The sequence below is a fragment of the Electrona antarctica genome, assembly GCF_951216825.1.
Source record: "Electrona antarctica genome assembly, chromosome: 6".
In the NCBI taxonomy this organism is placed as follows: Eukaryota; Metazoa; Chordata; class Actinopteri; order Myctophiformes; family Myctophidae; genus Electrona; species Electrona antarctica.
In genome coordinates, this window is record NC_136811.1 from 3,667,586 (window position 1) to 3,691,243 (window position 23,658).

At 43.3% G+C, this 23,658-nt stretch overlaps 1 protein-coding gene across 1 annotated transcript; it reads left to right on the forward strand.

Moving 5' to 3' along the window:
• Positions 1 to 6,744: 6,744 nt before the first annotated feature.
• On the forward strand, positions 6,745 to 13,967 carry LOC306924408 (nuclear factor 7, ovary-like; the record flags this gene model as incomplete). Its single annotated transcript, XM_079502903.1, has 3 exons — positions 6,745 to 6,890; positions 8,477 to 9,834; positions 13,912 to 13,967. The coding sequence occupies exons 2-3, from the start codon at positions 8,487 to 8,489 to the stop codon at positions 13,965 to 13,967; spliced, it is 1,404 nt and encodes a 467-aa protein (XP_079359029.1). The 5' UTR covers positions 6,745 to 6,890; positions 8,477 to 8,486.
• Positions 13,968 to 23,658: the final 9,691 nt, after the last annotated feature.

The window sequence follows — 23,658 nt, forward strand, 5'->3', positions numbered from 1 at the left end:
CCACGCAAAGGATACGCATACAAGGACACAAATATTATAGGTGCATTAGAGTTACATCTGCAAAATCATGGCATGTGTTTTCATGATACAACACGCGCGCATGCATTTTTTATTTTAGCTAGCCCCTCCTATATAGAGGGTATATGCACATGCTTAAAGTGAATGGCACATCGAGTGGCAAATCGAGTGGCAAAGCAACAGGCAAAATGAGTTTAACATTATTTAATAATGTTTAATGCAAGATAGGACTTTTCTGCATGGGCTGTTGATGGATAATTTTGAATTATTGTAGATCTGTTATTTTGTGGGATTTGGTTACATGTTCCCAATAACTTTGTATCTTCATGCCCTGTGTGCCACTGAGTTTACATCTCACTCTTCCCCAGCTGGCGGGTAGATAAAGAATTGTTTTCTCCTGTTTGCCACAACACCCAGTGTGTCTGTGGAAAACAGCATGTTATTCGACCTTGCTACGGTGCCAGAGCAGACAAGTTGTCTCCTAGTTACGTTAGCTAGTTGTCAGTAACTTGGGCTGTGAACTACATTTACTTAAAGAACTACGATTCCCTTCGGTCACACTTCCGGGATTTTACTGGAAGTATAATTTGCCACGTATCCCAAGTAGGCCTCCCGGCAATAGGTGTCGCCATTATTCACTTTTGGTTACCCTCTGAACTCCAAATGCATTACTTCCCCATGTCTAAAGGATGTTATGACTTATGTAGTATAAAATATGATCACTGAGAGATCTTTTTAACGCTGTACGGACCTGCCATTTTTCTCCCGATGTAATTGGTAAATATCAAATGGAAAGTCCTTATAGCTCTGGTGTGTGTACTGGTTCTTCTTTTCTGTGTCGGTGTCAAAATCCTTCTAAGGTATTCTGGTATACTCTGATACTTTTACTCTGCCTAATTCTCTCATTTTAGTATTGTAGTTTTCCTCTAAAGTATTTATCCTTAAAAGGTATTAATATAGAATTACAGTTTAACATTTTAACATTAAAGATAAAGTTAATATTCACTTGGTTTAAAAAGGTTTTACAGTCCTTCTGACTTGAGTACTTGTACTCTATTACATTCTTCCAATTATCCTCAGTCTCCACAGAGTCAAGACGATTTATTAGTTCTAATTCAAAGGTTATCTTAATAGTTTATGGCTCTTCATGCCGAAAGGGTCTCAGTATGTCCACTTTAACCACTTAGTTCTTAAAGCAGCAATGTTGCTGCGTCATAATTCGGACACTATGGTATTGGGCTTTTCATATTCATATTGGTAAATATGTATCATTAAATACACAACAAAATGGCCTTTCTCGCCATCTTTCCAACAGCTGTCAAGGCCAGAAAGTCATTTTTAGTCACTCAGTAGGCAAACTAGGCATACCTGCATAACTTCCGGGTTTGATGATGATGTCACGCGCATACCCTCTATACAGGTTTAATTTGTTCAATGTTTGTTTTAAAAACACCATTGACAATGAAGGGAAAATGTACGTCATCTTGTCCCTAACACAAACATTAAATGTCATTAACAATAAAGATAATTTAATGTTTGTTTTGTCACTGTTTGTTTTACATCACCATTACATCACCTAATCAACATAAGTTAGACTTTAATATATTAGCGCCCCTCACTTCACATAGGTGTGATTTTTTATTATTCTTTTTTTTTTTTACCTATCCTACTTTTTTTTTTAACTTTCTTATTTCAAACGGTTTAGACAGTCATTAGTCCTACAACTACAACCTATCTCAAACCCTCACCCTAACCCTAACCTCCCACGGGGCAGCACACCTAAACCTAACCTTAACCCATGTCTAACCAATGACTAGTCTAAACTAAGTATGCACCCCGAAACTTTTGCGTAGCCTGGCCCAGGTTTCTGGTCTAGAGGGGGCGGGTTTCAGTGATTACAAGGCAAGGCATTTGGGAACCACTGTGTATATATGATAGACCACACCGTTCATTTTGTTGTATGGCAAAAATATAATAAGGGCTAAAGTCAAAGATGTGAGGGATATTTCTTAAAGTGTCTAAAAAAAGTAAAAAGCAACAACATGAGAAAACATATTATTGCTACTTTACAGGGTAAGTAGACATGTGTCTTATATTTACGATTCCACACTTCTTACTTCACTTCTATGTTCACTCTCATTCTTAGTGTGTGTGTGCGAGTGAGCGAGCGAGCGTGCGTGCGTGCGAGAGACAGAGAGAGAGAGAGAAAGAGAGAGAGAGAGAGCTGTGTTTGTTTTAAGGACTTTGGTCAAATAGGCTACCTCATGGTTGATGGTTAACTCCCATGCATAATAAAAGGCAAGTTTGCAATTATTTGCGAGAGATACAGTAGACATGAGCTAGTTTTACATCTTCTCAGACAACACTTATATGTACGCCATTTACATTTTAATTCACACAATTTACAAACACTATTATGCTGCACTTTGCCAGAAAACTTGTCTGAGACAAGTGTTAACTAAACTTCTATGTTCACTCTCATTCTTAGTGTGTGTGTGTGTGTGTGTGTGTGTGTGTGTGTGTGTGTGTGTGTGTGTCGTCATGTCTACTTACCCTGTAAAGTAGTAATAATATGTTTTCTCATGTTGTTGCTTTTTACTTTTTTTTAGACACTTTTAAAGAAATATCACTCACATCTTTAACTTTAGCCCTTATTATATTTTTGCCATACAACAAAATGAACGGTGTGGTCTATCATATATTCACAGTGGTTCCCAAATGCCTTGCCTTGTAATCACTGAAACCCACCCCCTCTAGACCAGAAACCTGGGCCAGGCTACGCAAAAGTTTTGGGGTGCATACTTAGTTTAGACTAGTCATTGGTTGGTGTAACCCATAGAGTATATAAAAGGATAGAGACTGAACTGGCGCAAAGCTCCGCCCCCCCAGCTATTCATGTCAGTGGAAGTTGCTCAGTGGCGTTTTGAAGCACCCGGAAGACTGCCGGAAGTACCGTCTCAGAACGTCTACTTCCGCATTTGACCACCAAATTTTGGTGGTCAAATGCGGAAGTGCAACCGAGCGCTCAATGTTAAAGCCCAGCTGCACAGGGTTTCCCGGTCATGAATCCACGGGTCCGCCTGTAGTCCCTCCTCCTACCACTAGGACCGAGCGCCTCAACGTTGAATAGCCTCACTGGCCCCTTGGTGTAACCCAGGTGATGGAAACTGGTTACTAATGCAGAAATGGAGCAAGTCTACCTAACATGATTTCTCCCTGTCATGCTGCTGACAAATAGTCAGCCAAGGCCATGGAGACTGACAGGTGAATTTCACCCAATCAGACGACACACCTCAACTGCTTGCCCCGCCCTTCTCTGCTCCCCAGTCTCACACAGAAGCTGCACTGCACTGAAGAAGTCCCCCATGACAGAGAGAGAGAGGCACAGAGCCCAAACAGTTAATCATTAGAACAATAAATAAGCTTAAAAGCTAGAAAAGACAGCACACACACCTTGCCCATCAACTCAGATCCCCGAGGGCTGAGAGTTTGTTCTGCTACACATTGGTGAGTTGCTACAAACTTTGTTAGCTAAGCTAGTAGCCATGATGTTTAGCTAAGCCTGTAGCCATGATGGTTAGCCATGAGAGTTAGCAGCTAATTGGCTAGAGCCACCATGCAATTCCAATGCTTTCATGTTAGCACAAATGTTTGGCTAGCAGTAGCACATTGTTCCAAGCTAACCTACCTGGTTAATGTGGATACAGTTTGTACTCTAAACAGAACAGAACCATTTTCTGTCATCAAAGTAGATGGCCGTGTGTTGTTTTTATTTAAGTTTTGTACATTTTGTTACGTTTTAGCCTTTGATAAAATAGGCTGCTAAGTAAAGGATACTTTCCACACCTTTCATTTCCTAGCTGTGTGTGACTGTGTGCTGGGGGTAGCTGCAGCATCACCATTCCTGGTGATTGAGAGCACTTTATTTGCATACCATTGGTGAGAAAAGCACTTTTGTTACAATGCATTTTATTTGAATGAGAATGTATTTTATTTTCAATCATACTGAGAGAAGTTTGTTGTACTACTTGAAACGATTGTATTTTATTTTAATTAATTGAAACACACTGAACGGAAACACTGTTATATATAAATCCGGCGACCAGGATCAATGTGTTACATAAATTAAAGATAAGGGAAGGATCGAAGACCAATTGTTGCATATAAAATGCAGAAGGGACAATTAATGATTTACTACTGATAACAACTAACTATAAAAATACTTTTGAAAAGTAATCAGAGTACAAATAAATACTCAGCACCACAAATCTCGGCAGAGAGCCTCTAACCATTTACAAAAATGATTATTAAACCTTTTAGATGATAAAGTTGAGAATTAGCTTTAACAGGAATACTTTTAAGAGAAAGATCAATATCCAAATGTTACCTTAAGCAGAAAATACTCTTTAGAAAAATACCTTTAAATACCCAATAGAAAAGATGAGACCACCAGGAAGAATGATTGTCCAGTCAGAGCAAATATGGTTTTGTCATTAGTTCATTTTCAGTTCGGAGAGAGCACAGAACAGATCCCACATACAGCCAAATTACAAAATGTCTCTCTGCCGTGCCACAAAATGGACACGGTATATATATCATTTTAATCAGATGAATACGCTACACAGAGCAACGTGTCAAACAACCAAAGGATGATTCACTGTCACTTCCTATCTAAACCAGGAAGCATACTGTATGGGATATGTAGTTAATCAAGTAAATGTAGTTCATAATTCAAAGTTAAAGCCCACCAGCTAACGTAACTAGGAGACAACTTGTCTGCTCTGGCAAAGCACCAAGGCCGAATAACAGGGTGTTTTCCACAGACACGCAGACAATCGGGAAACAACAATTCTTTATCTTACTCGCTGACTGGGGGAGAATTAATACTTATCTAAACACTGGGCTAGGGGAGAAGTGAAAACCGAAATCAGTGGGACAGTGTGACCTGAGGCACATGGCAAATACATGGGCATGGGGCATAATTATGCAGGGCATGAGATTTAAGTCATTGGAAACATGTAAACTTCCATCCACAAAATAACAGATCTACAACAATTCAAATTTATCCATCAAACACTGTAAAGAATTACTGTTAATTATAGTTCTTCATGCTGTCCTGTATGCATGCCATACAGGTCAGGTTTTTTGGATGAGGCCAGAGTTTAGATCTACCAAGGATGGCGAGCGACTAACCCAGGAGGATTTGCATGCGAAGACCATCTTTGATTTTCCTTGGAGACATACTCTGCATCAAGTCTGTGTGTTCTATCAGTGTGGTAGGACAGAACTGAGCACAATCACAGACCTTGAACACTAAACAGGGAACACTGCACAACATTCAGTACACCACACTACTACACCCCGCAGTGTGGTTGGACTGTCATTGAACTCACTCTCACATTCATCCATTTGTGGTTTACATTGGGTTCATTGACTGTATTGACACTGTACTGAATTGATGTATACTGTGTTTTGAATTGAAGGTAATTGTAATTTAATTCTGTATTGGGATTAAGAGTTCATGGATCCATAGTTCATAAATATAAATACTTACCATACAGTTAAAAGGATATTTACAATTAAAAAGATATCTATAGTTAAAAGGATACTAACTAAAAAGATACTTACCAGGGTGCACCCGAGGATAAAAAACAGTAGATCATAAAACTAGATTAAAACCCATAGGTTCAAACCCATAGGACCTGTAGCATAAATCAAAGGGTACTTCACACAAAATATTTAAAGGGTTTAATTTGATAATAAAAGTTAATAGTGATCTAATCACTGACGTCAAGAGGTGACTACAATTTACGCACTATCTTACGTTACGACTAAAATGTATTTTGGTGGGCCTTAATTGATTTTACACTTGCGGAAAATGGTAATGGTACACTTATTTTAATGGTACAAGCTCACAACACACTATAGACCTGCCATTTTCAGGGCGTAACACCCGAGCAAACATAAACAGACTTGTCTTGTCTCGACTGGATGTCCTAAGATTTTAGTCTAGTTCTATTTGTTGATGTAACCCCTGGGTAAATTCCCCAGCGTTATTATGTGCCTTGAGTTATTATTGTGTCAAACAATAGCAATATGCAGTCAAGTTGGTATGCAACAGGTCTTTAACAGCTAGAAGCTATTCTACCTTAAGAGGTCAGTCCACCTTAAGAGATCAGCCTAAATGATGTTCCACTATGTTTTTCTTGTTTACTAGCTCTGATTGGTCAATAGGAGGGTCCATCACTTTTCTGGGCTTGTGATTGGTTTTGGGGTGGGACAAGGGAAGAAATGAGTGTGCGTTGTGAGTTTTTTTGCAGGGGGAAGTTTGGTGTGTGATGATATGACGCCGCCACGCCGGTGTGTTTTGAAAAACATTACCGTGACTTTATAAGTTTTCAAGACTGGATTTTGAAGCTCATCTGTTTGAGTGTGAACAGATTTGCAGGACTGATTTCGAGACCAGTTCCGTGATTATTATTACTGCAGTAAGTACGCCTACGGCTGCGTTGCAGCCTACTGTTATGATAGTCTCAAGCTACCGAGCCAAATGATTAGCAGACACTAGTGTCTAGCGCAAATGTCCGGAACAGAAAGACTTTCGGACACAACGTTCGTTTGGAGAGTACAAAGACTGTGCTGCTAAGAACCAGATAGCGCACCCTGCGACCAGGAAAGCTGGGTGCACCTCTGGCATCGTAGGACGTGGGTAAGACCAGTCGTCTGTCAGTTCTGGAACTGTGTAAAGACCGTCCTGTCAACTTTAGCTCTCCACGTTCCGTGGGGTGAACTAACTTTGGCAACGAGGCTCACGTGAATGAAGAGATGTGTCCACTCCAGTGCACAACATCACCAACAGGCCTGCAACGGGGGTTTGTTTGTTTGATAATATTATGCCGGCTTTTTATTTGTTTATTTCTTAAAGTGGGCCCACTTCTGTACAAGGTATTTTTGAGTGTGTCAATCCTGTAATTCATGTGAATTACACATGAATTACAGGATTGATGGTTACCTTGATTGATGGTTACCTTGGTTATTTTCAAGGTACAATTTATTGTCTCTTACAATTCATTTGTTGCACTATAAGAGTTTCTGGTCTGATCTCCCCAGGGTTCTTTTTTGTATTGGTAGTTCCTGTTAGGGACAGGAGTAACAAGTGTTTGGACGTTTGACTTTAAACTTCTCAACACAACACTGGGACACTAGAGTGACGTTTAGGTGTCCACTATGTCAAACAACCTTCAACGGCAGACCTAAATTATCCGTTAATGTAGTCCTGTCGGAGATAGCTAATCAGGTCAAGAGAAAACCCGCCAACCCCAAAATGTACCTAATCATTACCCTAATCCTGAACCTACTCCTAACCCTCACTGTTACAGTAGGTATTTAAAACAGGGGGTAGCCTATTTATTTGCATTGGATTAAGGGTTGTAATAATAAGGTGTCATTTCATTTCACAAGGTACATTTTAAAAGGGTAATTCCTGGTTTAATGTTCTAGGTGACTTGTTCGACAGGTTATTTTCAAGGTACAATTTATTGTCTCTTACAATTCATTTGTTGCACTATAAGAGTTTCTGGTCTGATCTCCCCAGGGTTCTTTTTTGTATTGGTAGTTCCTGTTAGGGACAGTTAGGGACAGGAGTAACAAGTGTTTGGACGTTTGACTTTAAACTTCTCAAGAGCTGCTCAACCTTTTAAAAGGAACATTTGAGGTGTTTTTCTATTTATACCTTTGGTGAATAAATACACAATTATTTACAATACTTATCTTGTTGTCCTTTTAACACAGGTTGACCTTTACAGAATTAAGGTGATACTGTCAGGGGTAAACATAGTCACATTATAAAATCCAAAGCTATAAGTTATAGCTAGATGTTTTAAGAGTTACAAGTCTGAACTCAGGCGCTGTCTATTAAGGTCGAGCACCGAGGCAGCGTTACATTGACAAAATGTATTTAGTTTTCATCAGTGAAAATAGGTAGACGAGGAACAGTTTTCATCATAGTTTTAGTTGACAGAATCAACAATAGTGAATGAGTAAGGTCACAATGTCACAATGTTTTTCAAAATCTACATGAATACCCACAAAATAATTTGATGTGTCAAAGGTAGGCCTACAACTCATAGTAATTCCACTTGGACAATTTGACACTTTGGGCTCCATCTTGCGCCACCCTTATCCCTTATCCCTAAACTGTTTTGCCATTTTTTACTATTTTAAAAAACCTTTAAAAATAGTTCAACTAGCCGATCTACATTGAGACATTGTGATAGATCGGCTAGTTGAACTATATTTTAAAAGGTTTTTTAAAGTAGTGTAAATTATTTCCAGGTCAAAAGAAGTGTAAGATATTAATGTTCCATATAAGTCTCAACTTTGACCCCTACTGTACGTATGTGTATGATATAAACGAAGAGAAATTCAAGAACTACATTGATTTCACTTTCATTCTCAGTGTGTAGAAAATGGCCAGCGGCCTCCTGTCTGAAGAGCTCCGGTGTCCTATCTGTCTGGAGGTGTTCACTGATCCAATCAGCACGCCGTGTGGTCACAACTACTGCAAGGCCTGCATCACACAACACTGGGACACTAGAGTGACGTTTAGGTGTCCACTATGTCAAACAACCTTCAACGGCAGACCTAAATTATCCGTTAATGTAGTCCTGTCGGAGATAGCTAATCAGGTCAAGAGAAAACCCGCCAACCCCAAAATGTCATTTTGTCAAATCCTTACCCTAATCCTGAACCTACTCCTAACCCTCACGCTTTGCCAGCTATTCGCTAAGCCTGGTCCAATCGCACCTCTGAAAGAGGACCACGGAGGAAAGAAGGCCGAGCTGAGAAAGACAGACGGCGAAGTTCAGCAGATGATCCAGGAGAGACGAGTGAAGATTCAGCAGTTCGACGACTCGGTGGAGCTCAGCAGGAGCTTCGCGGACAGAGAGATAGCGGACAGCGTGCAGGTCCTCGCCGCTCTGACGAGCTCCATGCGTAGAAGCCAGGCTCAGTTCGTCGGTGTCGTCGAGGAGAACCACAAAGCCACGGAGGAGCAGGCCGAAGGCTTCATCGAAGAGCTGCGGCGGGAGATCGCGGAGCTGGAGGAGAGAAGCTCCGAGCTGAAGCAGCTCTTGCACACCGACGACCCCCTCTACGTCCTCTTCCTCAACAACTTCCTCTCCGTCGACGTCCCTCCGCCCACCAGGGACTGGACGGTCGTGGAGAGGACACTCAGAAAAGAGACGGAGAAGAAGCGGTGCGATGCCGAGCTGAGGACTGCCCGGCAATACACGGTGGACGAAACAACCCTGGACCCCGACGCAGCGCGGCGCTATTTCATCCTGCCCGAGGACGGAGAACGAGCGAATCGTGCAGGACACGGAAAGAACGACGGCATGCCGGAAAACGCGGAGACATTCTCCCATCTTCAAATAGTCGTAGGAAAACAAAGCTTCTCCTCGGGGAGGTTTTACTACGAGGTCCAGGTTGGAGGGAAGGCTGACTGGGATTTAGGAGTGGCCAGAGAGGCCATCAACGGACACAGACCGATCACACTAAGCCCCGACAGTTACTGGGCCATACGTCTGAGGAACGGAAGTCAGTGCTACGCGGCCGTGGACCCCGACGATGTCCTCCTCCTCCCTGCGAGAGAGGAGCTGCGGACGGTGGGGGTGTTTGTGGATTACGAGGAGGGCGTTGTCTCTTTTTACGACGTGGAGGCCAGCGTTCATCTGTACTCTTTCACCGACTGCGCCTTCACCGAGGAACTCTATCCATACTTCAGTCAATATTTCCACCGCAACGACGGCGCAGCCGGTGCTGATCTCGATATCGGCCGTTTGCTCAACATCAGCCTCTGTTCATTTCTCGTCTATATAATATATATCATTATATGTATAATATATATCATTATATATATAATATATATCATCATTTGTCATCATGATTTAAAGGTTCAGTTCATTCAATATTCAGTGAAGGAAGATCTACAAGCTCGTAGCGCGGCACTCGGTGCCGCGCTACGAGCTTGTAGATCTGCTATTTTTCAATAGCTAAAGTATAACATAATTCTTAAAACACAAAAAGGGGTTCCCGTTCAGAATGGGTCAAACCATTTACCAGGTAACTGTTACTCCACTGACTCTGACCTCAGCAGCAGCTACCAATGTATGAGTGACATGTCATAAAAGTTACATAATCTACACTCACTGAGGCCAATCAACTGCTGATTGCCACCCTCCCCCCTCCCCATTAAAGGAATACATAGGCCTAGTGTAATAAAAGGTGAGCTCCACGCTCTCTCTCTCTCTCTCTCTCTCACGCACGCACGCACGCACACACGCACACACACACACCAGAGGTTCCGTGCATCCACAGATAAAGACAGAGAGGTGCCAGCCTACTTGCAGGAACGATGCACATGCCGGAAAGATCTCTTATACCACCCCCTTTAACAAATAAATAAATAAAATAAGATAGAAATAGAAATTCTACTTTCTCACGTCTCTCTGTCTGTCCGTCGACTCTCTCTCTGCTGCCATTTCCCTTTCGTATATAATCCTCTCCTGACAAAACAGGCTGAAACCTGTTTCTGTGAAGCCTGTTCAATCACAGGCCGCGGTGCAACATGGCAGCAGCCCAGGTTGTCTTCAGGGATGCTCTTAACCCATTTTGTGCGGGAACCCCTTTCGGTGTTTTAAAGCATTATGTTATACTTTAGCTATTGAGAAATAGCAGATCTACAAGCTCGTAGCGCGGCACCGAGTGCCGCGCTACGAGCTTTGTAGGTCTGCTATTTTTGAAAAATCGTGAAAATGTGGTGCGAATCTTTGAATATACTGTATATTCTTTCAGAGCTAACATTTTTAACTCAAATCTTTGCTTCTGGGGGGGGTCACTGGAACAACATATTTTGAGATTGGGGATTGGGGATTGGGCACCACTTCACCGAGTGCCGTGCTACGAGTTTGTAGGTCTGCTATTTTTGAAAAATCGTGAAAATGTGGTGCGAATCTTTGAATATACTGTATATTCTTTCAGAGCGAACATTTTTAACTCAAATCTTTGCTTCTTGGGGAGGGGTCCCTGGAACAACATTTTCATATGGGGGTCTATTATAGCGGCCTATTACATATAATCTTGGGGGTTTCCTTGACATGAAAATGTTTGAGAACGACTGACGTAGAAACATGGGGTTTTTCAGAAAAACTGTCAGGATTTTAGAAGACATTTTGTTAGAATCGTCCTCCGGTTTAAAATGGGTTAATTTAACATGCGTACGCAGCTGGTCTCCATCGAGAATAAAGAGGCTCAGGGTTAGATGCTGAGGTGTGTAAGAAAACAGTTTTTTCCCCCCCATATAAATAAATAGAATGCACCCGAGGACAATATGGGTCATTTACAATAGAGAAAATAACTGTACGGGCTTATCAAAGCTCAGCACTCATGCCAACATGATGATGTCAAACAAACAAGAGATTAGACTATAGAGGCCGCGACATCGTCAGTGAAATGAGATCAGGAGATGACATGATGAGTCCTACATAATGTTGTTTACACTCCACATATCCTATTAGAATCGTGCCATTACTGCAGATAAGAGCGTACAGTAATACGTGCGGTCATTGTCAAGCAGGAAACGATGTCCCAGGCTCCACAAAAAAACGTCAGTCCCCCCCCCCCCACCACCCCCTTTTCCCCTGCACTGTATCATATTATCATTCAATAATGTACCTCCTTGTATGATATATAGAAGTTTTCCTGTTATAGAAGTGTATATTTATTTGTACTGTACGTCTCAAAATGTTCTGATGAATTGAAAATGGTGGACCCTATTGTAAACAAGTGTAATGCTTCAAGGGCCTTGCGAACGGGGAGTGAGGAACACACATTGATTGATTGATTGAAATATGTATTAACAGTTTGCAGAATTACAGTACATTTCAAGCACAAACTCAATACAAAGGCTGTTAACTGTGAGTGGACGACCCAATTAAGCATTACACTAGTTTACAACAGGGTCCACCATGTTCAATTCATCAAAACATTTAGAGACGTACAAATAGACACTTCTATATAGACAAAGAACGGAACAGGAATTCATCATAATGGAGGTAAAAAGGGAAAAGAAACATATACAGTGAGGGGGAAAGGGGGGGGGGGGGGGGCTGGGGGGCGGTGGGGGGGGATTCAGATTTTACGGGGGCCACATGTTGTTGCCTGGATCAACGACAGGTCTCCAAGTCTGCTCAAGAGGGGCGCGACAACACAAGCGTAAAAAAAAAAAAGCTAAACCGAATCCAGGTCTGGTGGTGAGTCGTGTGGGGCGTGTGCACGAAACGAGCACGCGCGCAACAAATTCCCACGACCGCGCTCACGTAAATACGCTTGCGTTGTCGCACCGCGACTTCTCCGAGCAAAAACGCAGGTCTCATTGAAAATGAACTATAGGCGCGTTGTATCGTCCCCGCCGTTTGCAAGGCCCTTTATGGTGTCGTTTAGCTCTGGTCCATAGCTCTAATGCGTTGCATTTAGAGCTATGTTACTCTCAACTTCCGCCGCTCGCATGAATGCAGACCAGCCTCTACTCTTTAGCGTAAATAAAAAATAACGTTTTTGCTACTCACCAAAACAAAGGCGAGTTGTGTCATTAGAATGCCTACTTTCCTTAGTGGACGCACTCTGAGCCCCCCACCACACGTATAAACGGTACTTTTTGGCCAAAAGGGGATTTTGTTTCCACCGGAAAAAAAATACTTTTAGTTACTCCGCTGCGCCCTCTACCGATATTGCCCAGATAATTGCCTCATAGAGAATATTTTTCCTCCGGTGAAAAAAATCCCTTTCTGGCCAAAAAGTACAGTTTATACGTGTGGTGGGGGGCTCAGAGTGCTTCCACTAAGGAAAGTAGGCTTTCTAATGACACAACTCGCCTTTGTTTTGGTGAGTAGCAAAAGCGTTCTTTTTATTTACGCTAAAGAGGAGAGGCTGGTCTGCATTCATGCGAGCGGTGGAAGTTGAGAGTAACATAGCTCTAAATGAAACGCATTAGAGCTATGGACCAGAGCTAGGTGTCGTTCACAGTTAACAGTTTTTGTATCGAGTTGTGCTTGAAATGTACCTATTCTGCATAGTGTTAATACATCTTTCAATCAATCAATCTTTCAATCAATCAATCAATCAATCCCCTCCCACTCTTAAACCTAATATTTCAGCCGTCTACCATTTTGTTTTTCCAGTGTTGAAAACGCACGCGGCTAGTCTGTGACTGACAAACTGCGTTTTTAACCAGACAATGCAACCTTAATTTAATAAAACATTAATTTCCACTTGGGCGATTTACATCATTTATTATTCTTTTTTTTTACCGTAGGCGTGCCGTTAATTTGTTTTCTGGGGGAGTTCAATGTCATTTCTGGGGCTTTGGCTTAACGAGCCGCTGAGCCTTAATGAGCGATGAACCTTAACGAGCGGCTTAACGAGCACAGTGGTGACTCTTCCAAGCGGACGGTTTGCTCACAGATTAGTGATGTTGTGTTTTGTGCCGAGCTGAAAGCTGAGATCAAAGCTGCCTATAGTACAAGCCAGTAGTGGAATCAGTACTCACATCTTTTACTTGAGTAAAAGTATCAATACTGCAACATAGAAATACTCTTGTTAAAGTAAAAAGTCCGGAATTCAAAATTATGTACTTGAGTAAAAGTACAAAGGTTAACCACTTCAGCGCTATATACATTTCGGCCATTTGAAAATAGCAGATCTGCTATTTTCACAATATTTGTAGACATTTGAAAACTTGCGCGCGCGCGCGCGCACACACACACACACACACACACACACACAGTGAACTTTGATCCAAAGATCATGCTGTCCTGTCTGTCCTCTCATGTGGAGCCCTGCGCGCCACAGAGGTGAAGAATGACTCATCTGCAATCAGATACACCTGGTGAGAGGTTGTGCACCCCAAAGTTTGCATCAAAAACAGAGTAAACACAGTGACAGTGTACCCAGACAGTAGTGTCAAGTCAAGAGGCTACTGTAATGCACTTCTCATCAGGATCCCTAGCAAGAGCCTTCAAAGGCTCCAATACATCCAAAACAGCGCTGCTAGGATCCTGATGAGAGTGCGCAAACGAGAACACATCACACCCATCCTCCGCTCACTTCACTGGCTCCCCGTCGCGTTCCGAACACAATACAAAATATCCCTGCTCACCCACCAATGCGTCCACGGAAACGCCCCCCTCTACCTCAAAGAATTAGTCTCCCTGAAACCCTCGACCCGCACCCTCCGCTCATCAAACACATACTGCCTCAACCCCGTCACGGCCAACCTGCGCACCATGGGTGACAGGGCCTTCTGCACAGCTGCCCCTGAACTGTGGAATGCTCTCCCCCCACACTTGAGAGTGCCACAGTCAATCGACTGCTTCAAGAGAGGACTAAAGACCTACCTTTTTAATAAGGCCTTCCCCCAAACCCACTGATTTTATTCCCTGACCTCGTGTTCATTAACTGTTGTTTTTTGTTTCCTGCTTTTAATCATGTAATGTTCTTTTTTTTTTTCTGCTTTTACCTATTGTTTCATATATTATGCCTACTGTAGCACTTTGAGATTCTGAGGAATGTAAAGTGCATTATAAATAAAATCCATTATTATTATTATTATTATTAAGAGGCGGTAGGATGACCCCTAGAGCAGGCGTCTCTTCTGGGTTTTAAATAACTGGTGGATGGAAATGACGCCCGTGTGTGGCTGCAACTTGACGCATCGGCAAAGCGTTTCCATTTTATATATATATATATATATACCTACTCACAACAACATCACATGTTTAGGGAAGTGGTGCTGTAAGAATCTTAAGAGATTACCAGTATATTACTCGCTCCCCCTGGTACAGTACAGTAAAGCAAGGTTGCACAGACATTTAACCTCAGTAAAACTATGCCTAAACATAAACTTTTTTTTTTTTAAATATATTTTTTGCGGCTTACACCATTACACCAGTTCAACCCTATACATTTCAGCCATTTGAAAAGAGCTGATCTACAAGCTCTCAATGCGTCACAACGCGACGCATTGAGAGCTTGTAGATCGGCTCTTTTCAATAGATTTTCCACACATTTTGAACTTGTGAAATGGGACATTCTGCAATATGAGTACGTTTAGTACTTTAAGTACATTTTGATGCCGATACTTTTGCACTTTTACTCAAGCACATTTTCAATTCCGTACTTTTACTTGTAAACGAAGCACTTCTAAATGGCATTATTGGTACTTTTACTTAAGTAAAACAATTTAGTACTTTATCCACCACTGAATAAAAGTACACAGTTCATGAGACAACCTTCGGGCACCGAGCGGTCGGTGTGAGGTCGACGAAAAAATCGAGGGGCGAGACAGTTTAGGGGCGACCGTACCTGATACCATACCAAACGCCGGGGGGGTCCTTTCACATGAAAAGGTTCAAGAAGCAGGGGTGAAATGCTCAGGGGGGTTAGAGAGGGTGTGTGAAGTCCAGCGAGAGGCGAGAGGCAGTGAGTCATGTTTTCGACTTCTTCACGATGAAATAGATCTCTATAAGATTGCATCACAGGATTTACGAGCGACTCATGCCTACAGCACATACTGTACATACATACATACACGTACATACATACGTATGCAGGTATGCACGCACGCACGCACATACATACATACATACATACATACATACGAGATGCTCGATGATCTCAGGAACATCTCTGATGATGACATTTCCTACTAGGATGTGCACGCACGCACGCACGCAAGCACACACACACACACACACAGTATTGTCTGCACTGCGTAATGTAGTCTGTATTGTCTTTTGTAAACGAATGATCTACAAGTTAATGTATTCTTTATCTGTGCGACTTCCCATTCTGAGTGCAATGATGTCCAGCTCTCTCTCTCTCTCTCTCTCTCACATTTTAGCATGATTCAAAAATTCTCCTTCATGCTGCGCCTTTCTGCACCGCTATGCTCTTTCCATGTGTAGAGAAATCATGCAAGAACAGACCAATTATCCCTCTCTCTCTCCCTCTCCCTCTCCCTCTCCCTCTCCCTCTCTCTCTCTATCTCTCTCTCTCTCTGGATTGCCCACTACAGGAACAGTAGTCGTGCTGGCTTCTCCCTCTGTGAGAAGTGCATTATTCTAATGAGATGCCTGTGTTCCAAGGGGGATTTTAAAAAATGTGAGTGTGTAAGCACGCACGCACGTGCGTGTACGCGCATCGCATGCACGGGATGTGCGCACACTAGACCTGTTTGAAGCCAATTATCTACCTCCTCTTCTTCGACTCATCTCGCCTCTCTTCTCTCCTCCGTCTCTCTGTCACACAGCGTCCTCCTGCGTGCGTGCGTGCGTGCGGGCGAGCGTGCGTCCTCCTCTGCAGGCTCTTGTCACGTTTATTAAAACCTTTCCTCCGAACTGAATGATTTATAATAATAATAAATAATACACGTCGTGTCCCCTTCAGTTGTTGTTGTTGTTAAACTGGCCAGGTATACCCTATTATTACCTGGAATATAATGTGTCCTCTGTAATTAAGCCATCAGAACTGCTGTGATTTTATCCATCCTAACTATTATCGGGTTCGATTCCCGCTGTGGGCGCTGGCGGCGTGTTCTCTCCCCCGCGTCATCAGTGCCCATACCCGAGGCGGGGGTTGGCGAAAAGCGCCTTTCTGTGTGGAGTTTGCATGTTCTCCCCATGTCCCCTAGGGCAGTGGTTCCCAAAGTGGGGTCCGGGGACCCCTAGGGGTACTTGAGGGAGTTCCAGGGGGTCCCCAGCTACATGATAGTTTGGACCCAAATGGACTCTTATGGGTCTGTAACTCTGAGTGTACAAATGGAACCAAATGGACTCTTATGGGTCTGTAACTCTGAGAGTGTACAAATGGAACCAAATGTACCCCAACGGGTCCATTTGGTTCCATTTTGTGCACTCTCAGAGTTAAATTAACATTGATTTTACAATATAAATCGGGGGTCCCAGAGACAGAAATGCCATTAAATGGGAGTCCGTAGACTAATGCATGTCAAACTGGGGGGGTCCTTGAAATGAAAATGGCTGAAAATCACTGCTAGAGCCGTAAAAATCTTCTCTCATTGGGGTCTTATTTTCAAATAGGGGGGTCCGCAGGATAATTAGTGTCATTTTGGGGGTCCTTGACATGAAAACGTTTGGGAACCACTGCCCTAGCGTAGGTAGGTACCCTCACAAAAACATGCAGTATAATCCTGGTCTCTAAAACTGCCTCCCCTGGCCAGCTGGGGAGCCTGATGGAGGGGAAAGGAACTGGTTGGAATAACGTGTTCCTTCCACGCGCTACGTCCAACCAGGGAAACTCCCCCCTGTCAGGTGTAAAAGGAGCAACTTAGACACTCAGGCATGAAGGAAGCATGAGTTCCAGTCCGGTGCTCTCCCCAGGTTAGCGGAGGGTGTGTAGAGCCCAGGATCACATTAGATAATACATTTGACACAGGGGTGAAAAATGGGTTACAAAATCGTGGGATTAAAAAAATAATTAGGCCCCATTTAGACTGCATACACATCAGTTAAATCTGATTCAAATCTGATTTATTTCTCAAATCTGATCTTTTGGCCAGACACTGTAAGTGTCCACATTGGATCTGTGTGTTCAGATGAATCAGATCTGTGCCACATCTCCAGTTTGGAATCCGATTTGTTCTAACCCATTTTGGTGTTTTAAGCATGCATTACGTTATACTTTAGCTATTGAAAAATAGCAGATCTACAAGCTCACAGCACGGCACCAAGTGCCGCGCTATGAACTTGTAGATCTGCTATTTTTGAAAAATCGTGAAAATATCTTTGAATATATATTCTTTCAGAGTTTCAGTTTTTAACTCAAATCGTTGCTTCTGGAGGGTCCCTGGAACAACATATTTTCAGATGGGGGTCGGCGGCCAATTACACATCATTTTTGGGGTGCTTGACATGAAATATTGAGAACCACTGATATAGAAACATGAGGTTCTTCAGAAAAGATTTCGACGTCAGGCCTAAATGGGTTTAACACAAACAAGTCACATGGAATCCGATTCCGATCAGTTTACTGCGTTCAGCCAGAGTTCAGATCTCCTGAAATCAGACTTGAATCAGATTTGAAACCACCCTCTGAAAACGTGGCTCAAGTCGCAAATTGTAAGAATCGGATTCCATGTAACTTGTTTGTGTTTAGACTTGTACGGTATATATTTAAACAAATTGCATTCCAATGAATCTGGATTTGCAAGGATCTGATTCAGGCTGAATTACTGTTCCAGAGGCCCCATGCATATACACTGCGTGCGTGCGTGCGTGCGTGCGTGCGTGCCTGCATGGCCTGTCCGCTCCTGATCTTTGCAAAGCACTTGAGCGATCAGGCTGAGCCAAATGTCTCGGTCGAGGAAGTATAAATCCATGGAATATCTCTGCACCAACATTGTGATTTATGTCTTTGTGGGATTATTATTCCAAATTTGGTGAATCCATATCAACGATCGCGCGTACCGCTGTCTACTCTGGCAGGACTGTTGTCATCAGTCGACTGTGGCTCAAGAGGTAGAGCAGGTCGCCCAATGATCCATGGGTCGGTGGTTCGAATCCCGGCTCCTCCTGTCTACATGTCGAAGTGTCCTTGGGCAAGACACTGAACCCCAAATTGCTCCCGATGTGCTGGTTGGTACCTTGCATGGCTTCCGCCGCAATCGGTGTATGAATGTGTGTGTGAATGGGTGAATGTAATGCACTATGTAAAGCGCCTTGGATAAAGGCGCTATATAAATGCACCATTTACCATTTATCAACATGAGATCCCCAAGCAGGGAAAACCGTGTTACCTGCACCATGAATGCTTAATTCGCACAGACGCACACACACACGTTTGAGTGTGTGTGCATGTGTGCATGCGTGTGTGTGTGATCTGTGTTGTCGCTATTGATTTGTCAGCTGAAGCGGTGTGATCGTATCGTCCCTGGGTGGCACGGCTGTGCTAGAAAAAGTACTTTAACTTAACTCTTTTCCCCCCAAGTCCGTATATATACGTCCGTCTACGCTAGGTGGCGTCATATCCCAGGTCCGTACATAAACTTAGGGAACTGGACTGTATACGTATACCCAAACGTATACTCCGTCTATATAATGGTTGATGCCTACGGAAGCTTTTAACATTGGTCTGGTTCCTATAGCAACGCCCGACCGTTCCAACTATGGGATTGCAAATATATTCACAGTTCAAACTGCAGTGGAAGGGAGGATTTTCAAACCTCCATAAGTCCGACTCCAGAATCGCTGTCCTTGGTGGATTTTCTGCCATCCACATTTCGGATTTAAATTGTGCCTTTGTACCGCGACGCTGCCGCCATGTAAAAGCTTCTGACGAGAGTTAAAGAGTGTGTGTGTGGCGAGTGTGTGGGGGAGGGGCTGGGGGGGCGGGCAAACACCGCATTGTAAAGTGAACGCGTATGCTGGCCCTTGGAACTGGGGTTTATGCTAACAGCTAGCGGTAGAGATAGCGTTAAGCTATACCACAAAATAAAAAAAACTTGCTCTACAAGTAGGCCTATACTTAACCCATTTTGGACTGAGACCAGATTCTACAAAAGGTCTTCTAAATCCTGACAGTTTTCTGAAAAACCCTATGTTTCTATGTCAGTGGTTATCAAACTATTTCATGTCAAGGACCCCCAGAATGATGTATTTGGCTGCCGACCCCCATCTGAAAATATGTTGTTCCACAGGGACCCGCCCGGAAGCAAATATATTAGTTAAAAACGTTTGCTGGGAAATACATATTCAAAGATTTGTACACATTTTCACGATTTTGCAAAAAATAGCAGATGTACAAGCTCCTAGCACGGCGCCGAGTGCCGCGCTAGGAGCTTGTAGATCTGCTATTTTTCAACAGCTAAAGTTTAAAATAATGGTTATAAGTGATTAAACGCTAAAGCGACACATATGCGTTCCCGTCCAAAATGACTGCGTGCGTGCGTGCGTGTCTGTGTGTGTGTGTGCGTGCGTGCGTGTCTGTGTGTGATGGTCCTGGAGTGGTGTGGTATTAGTAGATGTGTGCGTGCGTGCGTGCGTGCGTGTGTGTGCTGTGTGTGTGTGTGTGTGTGTGTGTGTGTGTGTGTGTGTGTGTGTGTGTGTGTGATTGTCCACGGTGCTGGAGGGGTGTGATATTATTGCCCGTTTATGTGCTGGGAGGTCTGCAGAGAAAGGTGAGTATTTGTGGCGCTGAGAGAGCGAGAGAGAGAGAGAGAGAGAGAGAGAGAGAGAGAGAGAGAGAGAGAGAGAGAGAGAGAGAGAGAGAGAGAGAGAGAGAGAGAGAGAGAGAGAGAGAGAGAGAGAGAGAGAGAGAGAGAGAGAGAGAGAGAGAGAGAGAGAGAGAGAGAGAGAGAGAGCCCCGGCAGCCTAATCTAGGCTCTCTGGGCTCTCCAGGCACTCTAATCTCTCTGGGCTCCCAGTCAGACATGCTATAGGCAGACATGCAGCGCCCGGAAGAATGTAATCTCATCCCCTCTGCCATATACTGCACCCTCTGAGACGCCCACAGGTGAATACTCCTGATAACGCACGCACGCACGCAACGCACGCACCGCACGCACCGCACGCAGTAAGAGAGATGGAACGAAAGGGAATTAGAAAGAGAGACAACTTGAGAAAAATACACTGGAAGAGAATGCTATAGTGATTAGAAGGTGGGCGTGTGGACACACGCGCGCTCACACGCACGCACGCACGCACGCACGCACGCACGCACGCACGCACGCACGCACACACACACACACACACACACACACACACACACAGAGGAAGGAGTGAGAGAGGTGTATCAACAGTTCCATCTGTAAACTGACACAGTTAAATGGTCACCCAGGCTGTTACCGTGGATGAGGAGAAAGTGATTGATAGAGGCGTGTTAAAAGCATGCGAGTGTGCGTGTGCGTGCGTGCGTGTGTGCGTGCGTGCGTGTGTGTGTGTGTGTGTGTGTGTGTGAGATCAAACTAGTAGACAGAAACTTCCAAATGAGAATCACTATGGTCCTCATTCACAAAGGAGAAATACTCAAGAGTGTAACGGAAGCGTAACGGAAGCGTAAACAGATGCGGGAAATTCCGTCCGATCACGCAACGTTGTTTTGCCGTGCAATTCAAAGAGCGGTGTGTACCACAGGTACGCAGGTGTATGTTGTGAGGTACGCAGGTGAATGCGAGCGGGTGCCAAATGATCGGAAAATCAGCGGATAACTTCATTTGCATTGATCCACGCCCCATTTCACACCATAAAAGGCGTCAAGCATGACTCAGCAGACAGCAGTAAAAAAAAAAAAAAAAAGAAGGCCTTACAGCTCAAACGAAATAGAGGTCCTCCTGACGGAATGCAACAGAATAATGATATTTTCCAGTATAGTGGCTTCACAAATTAAAATAAAAATGATTGCTGGAAAGAATTAGGCTATATTAGGAAATTAAAAGAAAATGATCTGAGGAGCGACGACCACCACCTCTTTTTTTACATCCATATACCATTACATTTGTGCGTGATTCTTTATATTGTCTATAGCCTACCATTAAACTATATAAATAATTTTCCCAAGCTTACAAAACGGTGAACGCTGCTCCGCACCGCTGCAGCAATGTCAAGCTGACTTACGGTATAAAATGCAGCTTGGCCATTTATTTATTTAAGTTCGGGACCAAGGCAGCAAGCTAGCGTATACTTGGCAATTATATTATAAAGCCTTTTCTTTTCTATTGAACAATTGCTCACACCTTTGCAGAGGTAAAACATATATCCGATATTTGTATCAGAGCTGCATTGATTCATGCGGGGAATAGATTAATATCATCTCACTGTCATCTGTCTGAATGCCATGTGGAGAATGGATTTGTTCTGATCATGGACACGTAGGCATAGGCCTATAGCTATTTAAAATTTCAACCATATACGGCGGGTAGCCTCCTCTTTGTCAGATCTAAGTGCAGGTTCATTTATGATGATGTCGTCATATTAAAATGATTCGCGAATTTCGCGAGACATTTGGCACCAAACTGGATTGATCTCATCAATGTAGTAGCCTACAGCCTAGCTATAAGTTCCCCATATTATAATTAATTAAGGTGCACTGGCTTAAAACTATGACTGGCCGAATTGCACGCGCTGATGCAATAATGTGGACTTGCATGTCTGTGAACCATAGAAATAATCTGTTCTGTCCGGGCCGGGCTCACCGCACCGTTATATTCATTTTCCAATGAATTCGTACAGTGCAGAATGCAGATAAGTGTATGTTCTTATTATAATTGTGAGTTTGTTTTTTAACATGCAGCGCGAGTCCGCGAGAGCCGATCTACAAGCTCACAACGCGTTGCACTGCGAGTAGAAAGCTGTCAAGTGCAGCGCAATCGCGCATGCTAGAAATATCCTAATAAATAAATAAAAAGGTGTCGGGTTTGCAGGGGCAGTTTCTGTATGGGACTCTAGGCTAACCTGCCTCTAGAATGCATGCATTTAGGCATCCAAGTGATACTTGGCTTTTATATAAGCTATCATTTTTTTATGTGCTGACCAATGTTTTGGACAAATGCCTACATATTTGATCTGAGATTTGGGGACTTTTAATTGATTCAGAATGAAGACTAAAGCCTTCTGAATAAATCTACGCAAGCAGTACACGACCATGAGAGGTGGCGCAGCTTTCAGCGGAATTTCCGACCAACCCACGTCACCGTCAAGTTCACGTTCAAGTTCATGAATTCCCACGTAATGTGGGAATCCACGTAAATGCCTGTCCGCTCACGCTCCGCTCACGTAACGTCACTTTATGAGCGTAAACGCCGTTGTGAATGAGGACCTATAAGAGCAGACTTCCATTTGCGGCTTCTTGTTGTGAAGAGATGTTCAGGGTTGGTGTATATAGCGACTATACAGGAGATTAAATTATAAATAGAGTCGCTGAGAGGCGATCATAATGGGCCGTGTTGTCAGACGTATGCGCTCCGCTCCACAAACAAAAGGAATTTGCTTGGTCCAAATGATGCGTTTAAGGGATTAATTAAAGCAGTGAAATGGAACTCATAAGGGTGTTCAAACATAAAGCAAGAAAACCACAGCGATCAACGTAAATAAAGTCAAATAAAGCGGTATAAATATGGTATAAAGCGCTCAACAAAAAGTATGGCGTCCCACACACCCCCACTGTGTGTCAAGCAGGTGAACTAGGTGAGGTTCTTGAATGAATCAGGTCCGCCCCTATAGCCCGTCAATCAATCATCCACATTAAACACAGGTGACAGCCCATTTCATTTACCAAAACATGAACATAATAAATCAATTCATGGCTCAGTTGGCATCAGTGGCCTAAAGTACATTAAGTACTGCACTTACAAGTGCTTGTGTATTCCCAATACTTTTACTTCTCCACTACACCTCAAATCCACGACTGTGGCTCATGAGGTAGAGCAGGTCGTCCAATGATCCATGGGTCGGAGGTTCGAATCCCGGCTCCTCCTGTCTACATGTCGAAGTGTCCTTGGGCAAGACACTGAACCCCAAATTGCTCCCGATGTGCTGGTTGGTACCTTGCATGGCTTCCGCCGCAATCGGT